General features: G+C 47.3%; 5 protein-coding genes across 5 annotated transcripts; 4 read left to right on the top strand and 1 right to left on the bottom strand.

The window, feature by feature from the left end:
* Positions 1-9,408: 9,408 nt before the first annotated feature.
* On the top strand, positions 9,409-9,907 carry N7532_002444 (uncharacterized protein; the record flags this gene model as incomplete). The annotated part of the gene is given in 2 exon segments (XM_056614938.1): positions 9,409-9,640; positions 9,657-9,907. 2 exon segments carry the CDS (start codon positions 9,409-9,411, stop codon positions 9,905-9,907), a joined length of 483 nt encoding a protein of 160 aa, XP_056477910.1.
* A 79-nt stretch (positions 9,908-9,986) lies between these two features.
* Positions 9,987-10,228, top strand: N7532_002443 (uncharacterized protein; the record flags this gene model as incomplete). The annotated part of the gene is made up of 2 exons (XM_056614937.1): positions 9,987-10,061; positions 10,100-10,228. The coding sequence occupies 2 exons, from the start codon at positions 9,987-9,989 to the stop codon at positions 10,226-10,228; spliced, it is 204 nt and encodes a 67-aa protein (XP_056477909.1).
* Positions 10,229-10,376: 148 nt separating this feature from the next.
* On the top strand, positions 10,377-10,867 carry N7532_002442 (uncharacterized protein; the record flags this gene model as incomplete). Its single annotated transcript, XM_056614936.1, has 2 exons — positions 10,377-10,521; positions 10,659-10,867. 2 exons carry the CDS (start codon positions 10,377-10,379, stop codon positions 10,865-10,867), a joined length of 354 nt encoding a protein of 117 aa, XP_056477908.1.
* Positions 10,868-14,448: 3,581 nt separating this feature from the next.
* Positions 14,449-16,185, bottom strand: N7532_002441 (Amino acid/polyamine transporter I; the record flags this gene model as incomplete). The annotated part of the gene is made up of 3 exons (XM_056614935.1): positions 14,449-15,227; positions 15,317-15,945; positions 16,013-16,185. The coding sequence occupies 3 exons, from the start codon at positions 16,183-16,185 to the stop codon at positions 14,449-14,451; spliced, it is 1,581 nt and encodes a 526-aa protein (XP_056477907.1).
* A 1,763-nt stretch (positions 16,186-17,948) lies between these two features.
* Positions 17,949-19,013, top strand: N7532_002440 (uncharacterized protein; the record flags this gene model as incomplete). The annotated part of the gene is made up of 1 exon (XM_056614934.1): positions 17,949-19,013. The coding sequence occupies one exon, from the start codon at positions 17,949-17,951 to the stop codon at positions 19,011-19,013; it is 1,065 nt and encodes a 354-aa protein (XP_056477906.1).
* Positions 19,014-19,442: the final 429 nt, after the last annotated feature.

Here is a 19,442-nt window from a genome sequence, read left to right as displayed (position 1 = left end):
ACTTCGCGATCGTCGTTACGGCACCACAAATCGCGCGATTTCTCGCGCAAATTCGCATAAATTAACAGAAATCGAAGAGGAATCGCTTCAAAAATGGATACTCTCTTTAGATGATCGCGGAGCAGCGCCCGGCCCGGTCTACTGTACGCGAAACTGCGAATCTTCTTCTCGCGGCCCGCGGAACTACACCAGTTCAAACCGTCGGAGAAAAATGGGTTTATAACTTCGTAAAACGATGCCCAAGCCTATCATCCCGATTCTCAAAATGTTATAATTACGAACGTGCGAAGTGCGAAGATCCAAAAATCATTAGGGAGTGGTTTGATCTTGTTCAAAAAACCATTCTTCAATACGGCATCGATCCCAACGATATTTATAACTTCGATGAGACTGGTTTCGCGATGGGATTAACAACGACCGCGAAGGTTATCTCGAGGGCTGAATACTACGGTCGGCGATCGCTTTTACAGCCCGGAAATCGTGAGTGGGTGACTGTAATCGAGTGTACGAATGCTTCAGGGTGGGCGCTCCCTCCGTGTGTGATTTTTAATGGCAAAGTTTTGATCGAGGGGTTGGTTCGATAATCTTCCGATAGACTGGAGATTCGAGGTTAGTCCGAATGGCTGGACTTCCGATGAGATCGGCCTTCGTTGGCTCGAAAAGCTCTTTATTCCGTCGACTTCTTCGCGGGTGAAGGGAAAGTATCGACTTTTGATACTCGGTGGTCACAGAAGCCATTTGACTCCGAAATTCGATGAACTTTGTGAAAAAAACGATATTATACCAATCTGTATGCCTGCGCACTCGTCTCACCTTTTACAGCCACTCGATATCGGCTGTTTTGCGGTGTTAAAGCGCTCGTACGTTCGGATAGTTGAAACGAAAATGCGGATTCCGACGCAATCAACCATATCGACAAATTTGATTTCCTCGAGGCTTATCCTTCCGCACGAAACGAAGACTTTCGCTCCGATACTATTATAAATAGCTTCAGAGCAGCTGGTTTGGTACCTGTTTCACTCGATCAAGTGATCTTAAAGCTTGATATTTGTCTTCGAACCCCGACCCCCCCCTCCCGAGCCGGGATAGCGAATCAAGCCAGAATTGTACACCAAAACCCCTTTTACCGATAAACAAACAAGTACGTCGGCAAGCTTCATCAATCAAAGCTTTACTTCGTACGGGGTCTCGAAGTCCACAAAGCCCATCAGATCGAGCGTTAAGCCAGCTTATTAAAGGCTGCCAACTTTCGATGCAGAGCGCTACTTTACTAGCGGAGGAAGTCAAGGGATTACGGGCGGAAAACGAGAAGAAGAAACAAAAACGCACTAGATCTCGCAGGCAGATGCCTTCCACTGAGGGCCTCTCAGTTTTCGAGGCCTCTGCATTAACAATGCAGGCGCAGCAAGCAATTGAACCCGCTCCACCCCCGGGGATGGAAGGCCTTCCGAGGGTTTACAGCCACCTACGCGGGCCCAGCGAGGATGTGGAATATGTAGGCGCCCGGGACATAGAAGGGAGACATGCCCAGATAGACCAGCAAGTTAGCCGAATTCGATTAATAGCGTTTTTGTTGAAATAAATGCATTTAAAATTAATAAGTTGCTTAAGGTGCGCGACTGGCTTACATGCGCGGCTCGCTTACCGATTACGTTATATGGAATTTATGATAGTAGTTGTTGGAAGTCAAAGTAGTTTAACACCTGACTTCCAAGGCTGTAATGTAATTCTGATCAGCTCACTGGGACTTAAAACTCAGAAGAGAGTCAGCCCGTGGATAAAAGGAAAATACGAGCTTTACCCCGCTTCTTTCTTACTGTGTTTTTCTGCCTGTTTGCTTCGATTATAGTCTATTTATACAAGCTTGATTCCAACGTTAGTTAGGCAGATATTCAGTCAGACCCTGAGAGACAGTTTCTCTCAATCTCATCATCTGTTCTCACCCATCTTATCTTTCCACGTCATTTAGGGTCCAGCACATGACTCGCTTTGTCATAGACCCCAAATACTGACAACTACTTATTTTTATTTTAATATCAAGGGAAAATTCTTATTTATTAATTATGGAGAGGATAAATTAGTACTAAAATATTTCTACTTGGTGATTTACCTTTTTCCTAGTACCATAAATCTTTAGCTAGTAATCCTAGACTAGTAATGATCTTCAAGATTTTTCATTATAGAAATGGTTAATATAACGTATTCAACCACCGAGTGAGCCACACCGCCGAGTGAGCCACCCAACCAACTACTCTCTACTATCTGATCGATATTTCAGTAATGTTTTAGCTGATATTACGTGCTTTGCGAGCTGCGCAAAATTTACAGATGTTGTAGGGTAGTAAATGCTTGATCGGCTGAAGGTCGCTCGGGTACTGGTGTTGGCATTCGAAGAGCTGAATATTAAGCTTATTAAGCACTGGTTCTGGGTTTATTGGCACTAAATCGGCTGCTTTAAAGCTAGTTTTGATTGTATCCGATTTAAATGCGTCGGCACGAGCTTGGGGTATGCTGCATGGAAATCAAGCTTGTCGATATGGTTAATACCGAGCCGCATTTTCTGGTCAACTAAGCTTCCGTATGAGCGTTTAATAACTGCAAAACACCCGATATCGAGCGGCTGTAAAAGATGCGAGCTATGAGCTGGCATACAGATCGGCATGATCTTATTTTCTGAGCAAAGTTGATCGAATTATGGTGTTAAATGACTGCCGTGGCCGTCGAGGATAGTAGTCGATATTGACCAATTGTACGGGGATTTGTCGATGGAATAACACTTTTTGAAGCCACCGAAGGCCTATTTCGTCGGTTGTCCACCCGTTTGCGCTAACCTCGAAGCGCCAGTCGGGTGGAAGATTATCAAACCACGACTCTTTATAGACCTTGCCTTAAAGATAATCGTCGGTGGAAACGCCCACCCTGAAGCGCTGATTGACTCGATCGCGGTTACCCAGGTGCGATTTCCTTGCTGTAGGACCGATCTTCGACCGTGATATTCTGCTCGCGTAATAACTCTCGCGGTTGCGGTAAGGCCCATTGCGAAGCCAGTCTCGTCAAAGTTATAGATATCCTCCGATATGATACCGTATGTAGAGATCGCGGTTTGTAGGGTAGTAAACCACTCGCGTAGGACTTTTGGATCTTCCTGTTGTGCGCGTTCGTAATTATATCGCCGTGAAAAGCGAGATTTAATCTCTGGGTGGCGTTTGACAAATTTTGTGACCCAATTTTGGCCAATCGGTGTAGTGTTGCTTGTACCGCGATATCGTAGTAATAAATCAACCATTTCTCACACTGTAGAGGGTCTAGGTGCTCCACCACTATCGTCCATTGATAGAATCCATTGTAGAAGTGAGAGTATTTCTCAATAAAATAAAATTTGACTATCCTGAAATAATGGATAGTATCTAGAAACCTAATTCATGAGTTTAGACTAATATCAAGATTAGATACTATAGATTTTAATAATATTACTCTTACGTAAATAACTAGTTTTCTAAAAATTCTAATCAGAATAACAATACAATATATAAAGTCTATTATATCTATATTTAAATTTAATCAAATTGTTAATTTTATAGTCTAATTTTTTAATCTATATAACTTACAAGTATACTATTTCATTATATTCTATATGGAATTCCTCTACAATTGATTAAGTATTTTAGATAACCGAGTTAACTATCTATTTTAGGATTCTTTTATTAATCAAGTAAATTAATTTAGAATATCTGTCAGCAATCGGGTCTATGACTTGTCTTAGTCATGTGCTGGACCTCGATTGACATGGAAAGATAAGATGGGTGAGAACAGCTAATATTCAGAGATGAGAACATTCAACTGCCTAACTAGCTAACGTTGGAATCAATCTCATATAAATAGACCAAAATAGAAGCAAACAAGCAGACAAACAATATAAGCGAAAGCGGGGTAAATTTCGTACTTTCCCCTTTACACACGAGCTAACTCTCTTATTCCCCAGTGAGCTGATCAGGATTACATCACAGCCTTAGAAGTCAGGTGTTGAACTACTTTGACTTCCAACAATATTTTAGTTGGTTAATCAGACAGTTCTATCTCTTTGACTGATCTCACTCTTCTTCCACCCATTCCTTGGTTATACGATTTAGCATCAGTCAGCTTGCTTTGTCATCGTATACCAGCGAATGCTGACAATATATTATACAAATTGCTCTTGATTAAATATAAATACTTCACTTATCTTTAAAGTATTATTGGCCTTAATTGTAAAGTCAAACTTATACTTTCTATTTAGGACGAACACTCCCTCGATCATCCGTTTCCACCCTCGCCAGAAGCGCAGTCTGACGGGTCTACACGAGCGTAGTGTAGGAAGGAAGTGATCGTGTGTGTGTGTGTGTGTGTGTCTTCTCTGCCATCTGAGTGCTCTCTTGTCAGCGAGCCATCGAGCGTATCCCCCTTTATTCAATATTTACTACATTTTAGGCCTTTTCCGGTACCATGGTATTTATTTAGACTTGCTATTTTTTAGATGACATTTTCTCAAAATGCCCTTGGTGGATTTACCCGTAATTCAATTATATACGTCGACGGCTGTAAATTTGGTTTTCCTCGGCGGCTAGCAAACATCCCAATAGCAAACAGCTCCATATAAAGGGTCTTCCAACTGTCCTCCAAGTCAACGCCTAACCATCAGTTAAAAAACACCTTCCTTTGTTCCCCCCAGCCTTAACACACTTCATGTCGATCAACTCGAGTCTTTGTGTCTTCAATTTTAATTATTTCTCGACTCCCGACTGGGATCCAGACCCAGGATCTGGGGTCGACTACCGAGCAGCCTATCGCCAGAGCCTTGAGTCCTTCCTCGAGAAGTACTCTGAGAGTTTTGCCGAGGACCATCAAAGGTTAGGTGGTCCGACTATAAGTTCGATACCGGATGAATTTGATTTAGTTTGTGCTCTAGATGAGTCGCAGCAGTCTCAAATTTCACAGCCAGCACAGTCAGATGAGCTTACAAGGTATCTTGATAGCAGTAAGTATTTCTTGATCTCTATTTGAGCAATTACTGACTTGTCCTTTAGATATAGTCACAAATGCCCAGCCTCTGACCTGGTGGAGAGATCATCAAGATAAGTTCCCTACGATGGCAAGGCTGGCTCGCGATGTGCTCTCTATCCCAGCTAGTGGTGCAGGGGTAGAGCGGCTTTTTAACTCTGCACGAGATATCTGTCATTATCGTCGAGGCTCTCTTCAACCTCAAACAATCTCAGATCTTATGATGTATATGTGTACATCACGGTTTGAGATTCATGAAGAGGAGCGAATAATGCTTTCTGAATATCTTTCGGCTCAGGAGATACAGGCTGCAAAGGAAGAGAGAACACAGCAGCAACTCGCTGTTGATCCAATTAGCGACAATGAAGAGGATGAAGCGTCTACGACACAGCTCCGAGCCAGGTCCCAGCCCCGAGCTATCTCGCAGACCCGACCAACCTCGCAGGCTGCCCAGGGTCCGTCCGCAAAAGCACTCGGCAAAAGACGTATAAGCAATATAGCTGACTATGTGAGAGGTGATGAGGAGGAAGACGATGGTCAAGAGTCGGAAGCAATACCTCTGCCGGAGATACAGCACCGAGTGTCAGGCAGAGTCCGTAAGCATTCAAGGTTGCTAGATGGGTATGAAACGTCTAATATGTAATTCGAGATTCGGGCAGTCTTTTCGGTTGATTCATTAGTTTGATTTGTTTTGATTTAATTCATTCTACATTGCCAAATTAGGAAACTACTCCTCTAAATACTGTAAGTGAGATACTCAAAAATACAGACAAAATCTGCATAACTTATGCTCCGCGTGACTTGGCAATGTTTGCCTTGTTTGACGACCCTGAGGGTAGGTTCGCGACTTTTATGGCCCTAGCCTGACCCCATTTCAGGGTCTAACCTTACGACCCTAAAACCTGCGTGGTCCGGGTCGAGGTCCGGGTCGAGGTCCGTGTTGAAATATCACGGTTACTGGGATAATCATGTGGGCTGGGATCACGTGCATGCCTATATATCTGTTCACCAGTCTACCTGTATCTTACACAAAAAAAAAACTCCCCTAAACAACATGAACACTGAAGCATCACTTATAAATCAACAGTCCGGGTCGTCAGGGTCACCCTCGGGTCGTGGCGAGGTCTAGGCATCTCCACTGACCCTGGGGGAAAGGCAAACCGGTGGTCTCCCTGTTAATGCTGGATGTGTCGGGGGCATATGACAATGTCTCTCACGAACGTCTGCTCCACAATCCCAAGAAAAGACGCCTAGGGCAACTCGTCCCTGGGTAAAGGCTTTCCTGTCAAATCGAAGCACAAAGATCCGCATGCCAGAAGGCACTTCTGGTCCAATACCAACACCAACGGGCATTCCACAAGGGTCGCCGATTTCGCCGATTCTCTATCTGATCTACAATGCAGACCTGATTGAGAATGCGGAAGCGGAGTGACCAGTAACGGCTGGGTGGATGATGTCTGCTTTATGACCAAAGGAAATAGCGAGCGAGAGACCATCAGGAAGGACCATCAGGAAGCTCAAAACTGCTTGCGGGAAGGCCGAACAGTGGGCCAGAAAGCATGCCTCAGTATTCGACACAAAGAAGTACGCGCTCGTGCATTTAGTAAATACGAAAGAAGTCGAGCCTCGGTACACACCACTGTCACTGCAGGGGCACACAGTACCTGCGACAAGGACGGCGGAACGCTATCTGGGCTACTGGCTTGATCCCAACTTGGAGTTTCAGCATCACCGCGAAAAAGCAATTTCGAAGGCAAGCGTGTCTCTCCAGGCGCTACGAAGCTTGGCTGGCTCGACGTGGGGGCCTCTCTTTCAAGCTATGCGCAGGATCTACCAAGCGGTAGTCATCCCACAGATGCTCTTCGGAGTATCGGCCTGGTACCACCCAATGGTGATCAGCAAGACGAAGGCACGAATAATCAGTCAACCGTTCGTGGCCATCCAGAAGCGGGCAGCATGCCTGATCAGCGGAGCTTTCAGAACGACAGCAGCGGAGGCACTGAACACAGAACTACACCTACCACCAATTGCGATCCATATGAACCGCCTTGTAAAAGAAACGGCTTTACGGTTACGGACTGGACCAGCATTCGCTGTCCCACCAACAATGCTACGACGCCGACCGGTGGACGAGAGAGATTGGTCTGGATGGACACCGATGGAGGCGCAAGCCTGGAAAACGGGCGGATGCCTTACGACTCCCCGGGAACTTTGGCGAGGGACTGGGAGAGTCGGAAGGCATTCGTCCAGGCACCATGGCAAGCGCCGCCAGAGGTGTTCATCGAGGACAGAGAGATGGCAGTGAAAACTCACGACCACATTCTATCCAAAGACCCAAGAGAAAGACCCTTGATTCTCTACACCGACGGGAGTGGGATCGAGGGAAAAATTGGAGCAGCAGTAGTCGTTGATCTCGAGGATCACCACGCTCACAGCCAAATGGGCGGCGAAGACACGTCCACTGTATACGCTGCCGAGCTCCGTGCCATCGAAATGGCACTCAAATTAATCCTGGAGACCACGGAACCGTGGGCGGCACAGGCGAGAAACGGGCTTGTCATCTTTGCAGACAGCCAAGCGGCATTGAAGGCGCTCCGCCAACCACGGATGCCATCAGGACAGGTCTACCTGGAAGAATGCCTCCACCTGGTAAGGCAACACGCAGCCAATGGCCGTCAAATCCACCTCAGGTGGATACCTGCTCATCAAGGAGTGGCCGGCAATGAACGTGTCGACCGACACGCAAAGGAGGCGGCCCAGGAACCAGAAGGACCACAAAACCCAAACAATCGTTATATTCGCCTTGCAGCCGCAGCTAAAAGCCGCATTCGCCGCGAGGCAAAAATCGAGTGGGAAAGGTCATGGTCTACAGAGAGAACAGGTCGACCGGCGAAACGCTTAGTCGAACGACCAACAAAGAAGACCCTGGAATACTGGTCCGACCTGCGGAAAGCGACAGCGTCCATTCTGATGCAGCTTCGTACTGGATGAATTGGCGTTGCTGCCTACTTAACTCGCATCAATCGGCGCGAGTCAGCGAGATGTGGTTGCGATCTGGGGAACCAGACGGTCAATCATATCTTGCTTGAATGCCCGCTACTCCAAGACGAGCGCAACTGGATGAGAAACGCTCTGTCCGACCGCGGAGTTGCTCTTCGACGCGACGAGCTCCTGACGCGGCCAGAGGCTCGCATAATTGTGGCCGAATTCATGGTCCGGACAGGTCTTTTAAATCGGTTTCAAGCAGTCGACCGATTGGCTCTCGGCACGGAAAAAGGCGACGAAAAAGGATGACCTCTCAGGACAGTGTGATGGAAGGAGAAGGATGGTGCCCGTTAGGAGTGTAGTGCCAGGTCCACTGTACTCCCTTGATGCAAACGAGCGCAGGAGTGGCAGCCGACGGCCCAGAGGGCTGCGCAGATGAAGGGGGTGGAGGATGAAGTAGATCAGAGAATGAAGTCTGATTGTGGAAAGGAGAGTGGGTAGAGGGGAAGCGACGTTCGTTTTGGATTTCTTTTGTTTATTTTGTCTATTTTGTCATGTTTGCATGTATTCTCGGGCGACCAATCAGGGGCTTGCGTTGCAACCCATGGAAACAATCGTTCAGTGGGCTGGCGACCACCTTCAAGCTGTCGGCAGGCCTGACAGCACTCCCGCATAGCAGCATATATTTAGAGCAAGCTACATCGGGCAAATGAATTCATCATCATAATCATCATCATATTGCTAACAGAAGTTTTCTCTGGAGTATGTGAAAGCGGAAGTGCAGAAAGTCGACGCTGGAGATGCTACTTGATTGCGGAAACACAATGCTGCACTGCACTACAATATATACCGCCAAGTGACGTGGCTCAAACACCAGAGCGGATCAATTTCAGTTGGCCAGGTGTTTGAGGCCCCTTAGTCGGCGGGGACCTTTTCGAAATCACTTATCGACTGCATCGCCTATTTTCAATGCGTGATACCTGCAGTTTCCTGCATTGGTCACATGTTCAAACACTAACCACTAAGGGGTTGTTGTCGCCGGCCTCCTTCTCCCCTTCCACCTTTATTTTCGTTATATCCCGAGCCTGACCAACAGCCCAACATCTGCGTTCTGAATCGCATCGGAGAAAATTTCTCAAGTAAGCAAAATAGTAGAGACTCTGCCCCTTGCCGTGCATTTTCTCATTGGATTATTGATTTCGATATTCACGTATAAGATTTTCGCTCGCTGACCTGAATTACAAGTATGTTTGCTGCCAGGGAGATGAATACCTCTTATAGGTTATTCATATCACCTAAGTCAGAAGCGATTTGATGTAAATTCTAACTTGACTGGCAGGTCGACAGAAAACTTGCCGCCTTGAAAAGCTGTCAGTCACCGCAAAAATGGAACTCAAACTGGCCATTGGGACTCGATCTGCTTCTGAAACTTTTCACTACGAGCGCGAGCAGCGAATACTCCTATTTTTCCTCGATGTAGTGGATAAACCGGGAAACATTTTTGAGCAGAATCCCCTTTTCGCACGGGGAATCGACACAATTGAGCCCGAAAATATAGAGGCCGTTCCATCGGCACAATTCACCGGTTGTCATCGCCAGGACAGCTCCTCACTAACCAGTAACAAACTCTTAAGATTTTGGACTTGGATTGCGACCCCCTACTTTCGCTCCCTTGATGGGAAGTGGTATATTCACTCAAGACGGCAAACAGTGGCGCCACTCGCGGGAACTTCTACGACCACAATTCATGACCAACCAGCTTAATAACTCTTTACAAATAATGGGTGTTTTGAACAATCTCATTCTATGCATTCCAGAAGATGAGGAAGTTGACTTACAGCCCTTATTCTTCCGCTCACTTTTGAAACTACCCTCTTCTTACTAGTTAGACAGCATTTGCTCTAAAGTCTGAAGGCATAGCAGGCACGAGCCAAATCACTCTGGACAGCTTGCCTAAGCCTGTAATGGTGAATGGCGGTATGATGACTGAGCCTTGGGAGCCTCAGGATGCCCCGGCTACACCAAAGAGAAGCCAGGCCGTTGATCGCGAAATTGATGCTGAATCTCGAATTTGCAGAGGCCTTTAATCTTGGTCAGGGCTATCTTGCCCAATGAGGTCGTTCTTGGTGATTTCTACTGGCCGCTAGGGGGAGCAGTTTTCGGAAAGCGTGCAAAGTCTGTCATGACTTTCTTGACTGCGATGTGAAGAAGGCTACAAACTGTCAGGCTAAAAATATTGACTCAAAGACGGAATCATATGTCTTCTTCGATGCACTCGTCAGGGGAAGCAGGGATCCGAAGGTACTGATTTACCAGTGTCTTAATATCTTATTGGCTAGTTGAGATACAACAGCATGCTGCCTCACATGGACGTTGTAAGTGGACCAATTTTTCGCAAGTATGCCCTAAGATTGTCTTTCGACAAAACCCAGACATCTTCTTGCGCAACACCCTCGAGTCCTTTTCAAACTCTGTTGCGAGATCATAGATGCGGTTGGTGTGAGTAGTGAGAGACTAATACCCACAATAAGTCGAATTAAGACTACCGTATCTGTCGTTCATTTTGAAATAAGGCATTAGGAATTTGATCTCGCTTTAACTCGAATAATATGACCATAACTAATGCCTATGAACAGTTCTTCTACTATACACACCCGTGCCAGTAAACTCACGAGCGGCAGTGAAAACAACGACTTTCCCCGTTAGTGTTGGTCCCAATAGGACAGCTCCAGTTCTCGTCCACAAGGGCGAAGCATTAGTATACTACGTCTACGCGATGCATCGCCGAAAATGCATTCATGGGCCGGAATCTGATCAGTTTTCACCCCGAGCGCTGGGAAAATGATGCCCTAAAAAAGGTTGAGTGAAGTTATTTGCCATTCAATGGGGGACCAAGAATATGTTTAGGACAGGAATTTGCGTTGCTGGCATCTGGTTTTACCATTGCGATATTGCTACAAACTTTTGCGGCCATTGAGATAACAGACACGTCTTTCAACGCACCACTTTGCGAGGAAAGCAGGTGCTCACATTTATAGTGTCAAGTGGCAATGGTTGCCGCCTTAAGATGAAGATATGGGGATTTTTGGACCCCGAGTAAGAGCCACTATACCACTTTCTTTTCATGAAATGGATATTTTAAATCAAATACAGGTTGTGAGGGTTTCACGACCCACAAATCGTATTCCTTTAAAGTATGGCCGGCCGCTCCGTTACTAAAATAAAATCCCGGTGCGTGCTTTACCATTCCTTCCCATTCTTTTGGGGCGTTTGTGTGAATCCAGCTCTCGGCTGTCATGACTGCGGGATTGAAATTCTGTTGTAAGTCCATCGGCATTTGAACGTCCATTGGTTTGTTAATCTCAAGTACTCATGATCTCGAACCCTCTCTTCTCCAATGTAGGGCTTTTGATGACATCGCTTTTGCTGTCACGAAGGCCCGGCTGGCCTACTGATGTATCCAATTTGGGCTACGATAGCCGTGCCAGCCGTTCCGCTGTAGGACAGAACAAGCAGAACTGATCTATCTGTTGCAAACTCTGCAAACTATAACGCAAAACCTCTCCCTCTACATCCTCAATACCCGCTGTTCCGTCGTGATGCGTGATTGTTTTGAATGAACAACATCAGGTGCCGACTCAGCAGCCACTTGACTTTGAGCAAGCTTTTTTATCCCCGAGACTTCTCTAACATCAACATGCCGCCACGCGATTTGAAAGGCACAGCGCTCATCAAACAAGGGCGCTTGTTATTGGCGCTTTTCATGATACCAAAAATCCCCAGTTTCAACGCGGGAGATTCTCAAATCTTCAAAAAGTTCAACGAACTTCCGTCACCAGAAGCCCGCACGCAAGCCAAAGCCCAACATCTTGCAGGAGTTCAACCGAACAATTGAAAGACATTATTGTTACGCGCTGCTGACTGGGCGCGGTGAAACGCGGTTTCCTCGGTGATACTTTGCTAGTATGCGGGCCTCCAAGCGGCTCCGCAACCGTACCATCGCTGATGCAAAGCCTTACACGGGCTGGGGCCTTTGGAGTGCTTTCACGGATGTGCTAATCGGGTGCGCCAGGTAGGTCAGTCTGGAGAGCTCCCCTACTTATGGGTAGGGTGCGCCATAACCCGCACCAACCCGCACCCGAACCCAACCCATCTCACCTATGGGTAGGGAAATGGGTAGGCTTCACCAACCCGCAATGGGTTTGTTGAATATCCCGGTTACTGAGATAATCATGGGGGCTGGGATCATGTGCATACATGTATACCTGTCTACCAGCATACTTGTATCTTACACACAATCAACTCCCCTCAATAATATGAACACCGAAGCATCACTTATCAATCAACACGGGCTATGGGTTGGGTTGCGGGTTGGGTCGACCAACCCATCAGGTCCATGGGTGCGGGTTATGGGTCGGGTTCACCGACCCATTTGCGGGTTATGGCGCAGACTACCTATGGGATATTTAGCTTATATTGAACAGTGAAGATAGAATTAATAGTAGATCTAAGTAGTAGTATATAATTGATCGCAAAAAACTAGATATATATGCGTTGATGAGTATTCTTATATATCTAGTCCTTCCTATCGTGCTGATGGTATTTCCGTCCTAACGTAGGATAGGTTCCCACCCTATCGTTGTAATACGATGCCACGTGATCACACTCATAGGATCTTTGTCTTTGTCTGGTTTGTACGTGACTTTAGGGGTTAATGCGTAACCCCTAGAAATGATTGGCTCATGATGGTACATCAGTATATCGCAGTCCCTCAGTTGGCTGTGCTGCCGCAGGGACCATGACATGGGAATTCCTACCCACGGCTCCACTTTTTCTATACTCCATCTAGTTATAGAGCATCATAGCTAGTACTGTACGGAAAGAGCAAGATCTACAGACACGTGCCAGAAGTTTGGGCACACACTAGTGATCTTAGCGCGTATTTTCGGCGTCCATTCCCAACCTTCTCTTTTCAGCTTCTCCTACACATACAAAATGCGTGGTTTCGGCAAAGAAATCAGTGGAAGCCGTGGACGAGGGGCAGAACTCTCACCTGAAGCATGTTCAGCTATTATATACGCTTCTGAATTAGGCAATTCAGCCACGAAGATCGCTGCCGATTTTGGCGTTCATCGCCGCACGATATGTAAAACACTTGAACGCTTCAAACAACACCAAACCGTTAAAACACTACCTGGATCAGGCGCCCCTCGCCAATTTGGACCGCCAGTTTCCCCGATACGTCAAAATTTTCACCCAAAGATATCCCTGGCTAAGCTATAAAGAGCTTACTGCCCAGATACCAGGACACCCTCTAAGTCAAATATTCGCCGGATTCTACGCAGTTTTAATCTAAAACGGTTCCGTGTGAGGCGCTGTATACTTATTTCAGAGAGGGTAGCACGAATTCGGAGACGTTTTTGTCAGAAATAGCAATCGCAGAACCTAGAATGGCAACTTGGAAACATTATCTTTTCAGATGAATGTAGCGTTCAATGGACACCTAATATAAACGCTAAATATGTTACTCGACTTGAAGGAGAAACATATAGGCGTGATTTAGTCCTGATCAAGCCACATGTGAAGGATACTTCCCAATGGTATGGGCAGGAATATGGCTAGGTGGCCGTACAAAGCTAGTGGTGCTTAATCGGGACTACTCTAAGAATAAAAAGGGCGGTTACGCCACAAATCCATAACTTGAAGCGCTCGAAAAGGAATTTGTTAAAACCTACACGCCTGATATGATATTTCAGCAAGATAACGGGCGAATTCACGTGTCAAAAGCGGCAAAGGAGTGGTTTGAAACTCACGGCATACACGACCTAGATTGGCCGCCACATTCACCCGATTTAAACCCAATTTAGCCAGTATGGAGACTATCTAAAGAGAAGCTTTACCAAATGTATCCAATGCTTGCCTGTTCAGGCAAGACTGAGACCGATTGGGGGTTCTTCAAAGAGGCAATTTGCCAGGCTTGGGATGCATTAGACCAGAGAATTATAGATAGCCTTATTTTGTCAGTGAATAAGCGAGTACACGCAGTGCACCTCGCTAGTGGCTATTATACACGCTATTGGAAATTTTTGAATAGAGAATTGGTTAACATACAAGTATACTAAATTTTGTTGTATAATATGTAGTGTGTGGTTCAATATATATATTTCTGTGGTTTATGGGTAGTGGGGCAAAATTACCTAATTTGGATGTGTGCCCAAACTTCTGGTACGGGTCTTTATATTCTATTTTATATACACATCACACTCAATGTAATATACTGCAGAACTTGAATTGTTAATCTATCGAGTATATCAGGGTAACCATGAACAGTGCAAACAATGCACTATATGATTTACTCCATGCAACCATCGTTACCAAGATGAGCAGGCACAGAATCTGTTTTCAGTGTCGCACATGGCTTTGATATCACTTTTCACTCGGTAGATATTTTAATCGTTTGGCAGCTTCAAAACTAAATTGTGGACAACGATACTCGCTCTTCCCACGAACAAACCACCACAATGCGGTCAATGTCATTAGGCCGACAGTAATCACACTTGTATAGTTCATGTTTTGGACGGTGGCGGGCATAACCAATGGGAAGCAAAAGAATATCACGGTGACCAAAATATATAACAATGAGACGATATTCACCGCCATTCCTAAGTGCTTACCCATGTAGAAGGGCCCAGGCACGATGTTTCGGCGACCAGTTAGGACGTGTGGGCAGATAGCTCCAAAATACGAGAGTGTGCTTAGGACAATAAATGACGAGATGAGAGCCTGGAAGGCAGTTGTACTGCCAACATAGATGCAGCCAAGACAGGTGACCATAGCACTCATCGCGACAGTAGCACGGACTGGGCTGTTCAAGGTAGGATGCACCTGGGCGAAATAGCTCGCGAACGGAGTAGCGTTGTCGCGAGCTAAGCTCCACCACATCCGCCCTCCTGTGACAAATGTGCCGATCAGAGTTGGAAAGGTAGCAAGGAAAAGAACGGCGATCAATCCGATGGCACCAGTAATGGAACCCGTGGCCTGTCGGTAGATTTCAGCAGTAGGGAAATACCCAATACTTGTATCGAAGACAGCATCCAAGTCCTGGATTGAATAAAAGAGGGCGATCAAATATAGAAAGGAGGTTGTGAAGGCCGTCAACATCTGGAGCATGATTCCCTGAGGAACCTTGGTTTCTGGTTTGGGAACTATAAGAGCATTAATCACTGCAACCTTTCCATTTTCCTCCTCTATTTCCCGCCTACTATGAATCTTGGACATGAATTGCGCTGCCTACCTTCTTCTGATAAATGGCTTATGCAGTCCGGAACACCCACTGCAAAAGCCGCATTTAGTAGGCCCGTCATAAAACACACTCCGTCAGACCAGCCACCCGTCATATTATAGTACTGCGTCCAGATTTGTGACGAGCTTGCATGGGTCTTTGGCATTGCTGCTAGGACCACCACAGTTGCGAAAAGTCCGCACATTGAAAGGATCAACGCGATGCGATTAATCAGAGGAATGAACCGATTTCCAAGACAGACAATTGCACAGCAGGTCCAGTTCACAAGTTGAAAGACAATAAATACCTGCCAAGGTTTCCAGGCTACGTCCGAATGGCGAAGCAAGTACATGGCTACTGCCTCATTGCCCAACATTGAGCTCATTGAAGAGGCTGACAGGAGCCATGCACAGGCGTTAAGGTAGCCGGTGAAGAAACCAGCGGCGCGGCCATGCTTCCCATTCAGCACCGTGGACCAGTAATATACCCCGCCAGCAGAGGGCATCGAAGACGCTAGCTCGGCCAACGAAGCCGATATAGCTGTATAGAAGACGCCCACTAGCATCAAACCGTAGAGAAGAGCCATCGGGCCTCCGTTCATCAGCGCCGTGACAATGGTTCCACCCGTTGCGGCCCAGGAACTGTCGGATAAGGTTAGCAGAGACACATGAGGTCGAGAAAGGCGACGCTTTAATTCAAACCACGAACTTTGCAATCACAATTCCTAAGCTTGTCACACTCCATAGCCCAAAATTGCGAACTAGTTCCTGCTTGTGACCCAACGCCGCCTCGAGGCGTACGGCGTCCATCTCAGTGCCGTTCCTCGGCTCATTCCTCAGCCCAGACTCGCCGACCTGCGGTGTTTGCTTCTCGACTGCCATGCTGCCGATTGAATGCTTGAGCGCTATTGACAAGGACCGTAAAGACAAGGCAGGAAGGAAGAGGATGTGGAAGGAAGGAGAACCAGCAGACCCAAGAGATTAAAATAGAGAGGAAGAGAAGCCAAGTAGGGAGCAGGACTTGACGCCGGCGGATGAGGCAGTATGCCGTGCATATTGGCAAGAATTGCATTAAAATTTCTTTTAGTGTTTGTGGAATCGGCACGGAAGGTTCTCTTTGGCATGTTTCCACGCGAGTGACACGCAACATGGAGCAACAAGCTTCTCCATTCGCTGCGCCCCTCGAGGGGACGAGAGGGTCCACCGATGGAGGGGAATTCCATGCAATCACATATGCTCCTTTGGGTCTTGCCTCAAGTTGAAACCGATGATCCATGCCCCGATCGCCGAGGAGAACAGAGACGAAGCAGAAGTGAGGCGGGATGTTTGGGAGACTTTCCCGCGGTGGAGCTCCCCCAGTTATTAACCTTCAGGCACGACGGGTCCCGCAATATCAGAACCACCAGGCTTCGGGAATCGATGCGCACTCTCCGGCAATGTTTTTGGCTGGATTGCTGGCGTCGGGAAGATCACGTCGCCGATTTGCGGAACCCACCTACGGCAGGACAGCAGCGCCGCGAGTGTCGAGCACTGGTGAAGGACAAATGGCCCCCACGATCTAGCGCATCCCAAATGCACCTAACACTACCGAAGGATCGTGCTCACATTCAGACCCTCCAGGAGGCTCCGCTTTCCGGTGGAGAGATCGTGCCTGTCAGGGATCTGATCGCGGGTCTGATCGGGATCGAGCTGGTGTCAGTATGTACTATGTAGCATGGATAAGCGCGAAATCCTCGCTCAATCCGTTTTATACACGAGGCTTCCCTGTACCGGGAGACAAAGATGCATCCATCCCACTGGGCAAGTTGTTGGCCAGCTCTCATCTCCATATCGTGCGCGTTGATCAAATGCATCTGGGACTCGCGGCCAAGGGTTCATCCAGTTTGCGCTCCTGCAGGATCGGACCCTTATGGTTGGCCGTCTCAGCTGGCGATGGATTTGATGGAAGTTTATCTTGGCCCACTGCCAATCGTGATTTGTCCTGCGATGATCTGAGCGGAACTCTCGATCCTCCGTGGGCGCTCGAGGTGTGACGGCATATTCCGAGCCTAATGCCCGGTTGCTCACTAGAAGGATCTCATCGGCAGCCTGGCTGGTCCCAACTGGAAAGTTCTTTCCCACTGCTATCTCTCCCCGGAGCCTCCATGGCAGGCCTGCCCTTCATTCCCAGTACACAGTGAGGTAGATCTGTGTACGGAGGGCGAGTCGTCGATATGGGGAACGTATCACCCACCCCCCACCAACTATTGGTGGAAGCTGCGATATTCTGGAGCATTGGAGCGGTACTATACATTGGTCGGATGTAGGTGGAAGCTGACCGCATGCTGAGATAGATGAGGTACCGAGACCACGACGAGCATCCGTGCTGATGGCATGAACAGGGCTTCCCGGTTGATTGCCAACCTGTCAATCCAGGGGATATCATGTATGTATCTTCATTTCTCGTTTTTTCAGCCGCTGTGGGTAACCCAACAATCTGCATAATTTAGGGGACGATTATGTGATGACGGCAACTTTCGTATGTCTCAAGTCTGGGCCAGCGAGCTTTATCCGAGACTAACCATGTATTATGGAATCCGGTATAGATTGTCTATACGTCCTTGTTGGTTCTGATTCAGGTATCGGCAAAATATGCGACAAATCTGATGGATCCAACTGAGTTGGATGAGATACTGTCCGATCCCCAGCAGGTTCAGGACCGGATATTTGGAAGCAAAATTGTTATTGCCCTGGAACAGTGCATGGTTTTCTCAACATGGGGAGTGAAGACATGCATGCTGATCCTTTACTGGCGAATCACTAAGAACCTGCCCTCAAATCTCTACGTCAAGGTTCTTGCCGGGTATGTTGCGCTGGGATTTGTCGTGATTATGATCACCTACTACGGCGTGTACTGTCGACCCTTCTCGCAATATTGGGCGTTACCCGTGTCGAATATGCAATGCGCCACGTACCAACACTATTCAATCACACAGGCTGTCTTTAATATCTCATCTGACGCCTTCATGTTCGCCATCCCGATTCCGTTGATCATCAAGGCTAAGCTACCTCGACGCCGTAAGGCCCTTCTCCTTGGCGTGATGAGTCTGGGCCTGTTTACCATCATTGCCGCTATACTCAACAAATATTTTAACTTTGCGTCACCGCTGACCACCGTGTACCAGATCTGGTACATCCGGGAGGCCAGTACAGCCGTCTTTGTCGCCAACATGATGTGCTGGTGGCCATTGTTGCGGAAGCTGTTTGGCCTGACAACCTTCCAGTATCACAGCACTCCTGGACAGCGATCCCGGGGTACCGACAATGTGAACAAGGGGAGCAACCCATACTCCAAGTCTGTGGGCTCGCAGTCTCACGCATCATTTTCCTTTCCCCGTGCTTTTCATTTTTCTCGACCCGGACTCCGGGGCTCGTCAAAGAACAACACTCTCACCGGACACGGCAACACCGAACGCTCCAGTCAAGAGGCAATCAATCTTTCAACAGGCGAGCTTGCGGAGGATCTGGAGCGGGTCGAGACTATTCCTCTCCAGGAATGGGGCAAGGGAAGTGAGCGAGGCACTGATGTCGAGAACCTCGCGATTCAGGAATCAATCGCAAAATTTGAAAAGCGCAGCAATGGAGAGGAACCTCTTGAGGGTGGAATTTATTACACCCGCGACTTCGACATTCGCTCTGATTCCAGGGAACGAGCCTCTCCATCGTCGTGAAGATGTGGATGGAATACTTTCTTACACGAGATACCCGATACCCTTTTATAGATGCATTCCGGCGTTTCAGTTTTCAATATTTTAGCTCACATTGTTTATTATCGGCGATTTCACAAACAGGACCCCACTGTCGACTGCTATGACCGGAGTCAAGATTTCCTCTAGCCAGAGGCGCAGCTCCAAGAACAGAAAAAGTAAAGGGAAACACGGTCCGCACGATCTTAACTAAATGCGACAAAAAGGGTGGAGGATCCGAGGTTGGATTCTAGGCGGCTAATCATTAGATTGACTGGGTAGATGACCAAATAGATAACCAAGCAACAATCGGATAGACGAAACACATTCAACCTTGAGTTAACGTGAAGAGTGTTGTGCCGGACCTCGTCCTGGCTCTACCGAAGTTAACGGATGTTGATTCACCTAATTATA

Source organism: Penicillium argentinense, assembly GCF_028826775.1.
Source record: "Penicillium argentinense strain IBT 30761 chromosome Unknown utg000003l_segment0_segment0, whole genome shotgun sequence".
Lineage (NCBI taxonomy): Eukaryota > Fungi > Ascomycota > Eurotiomycetes > Eurotiales > Aspergillaceae > Penicillium > Penicillium argentinense.
The sequence above is the reverse complement of the archived record's forward strand: the minus strand, read 5'-3'. Positions and strand labels throughout refer to the sequence as shown.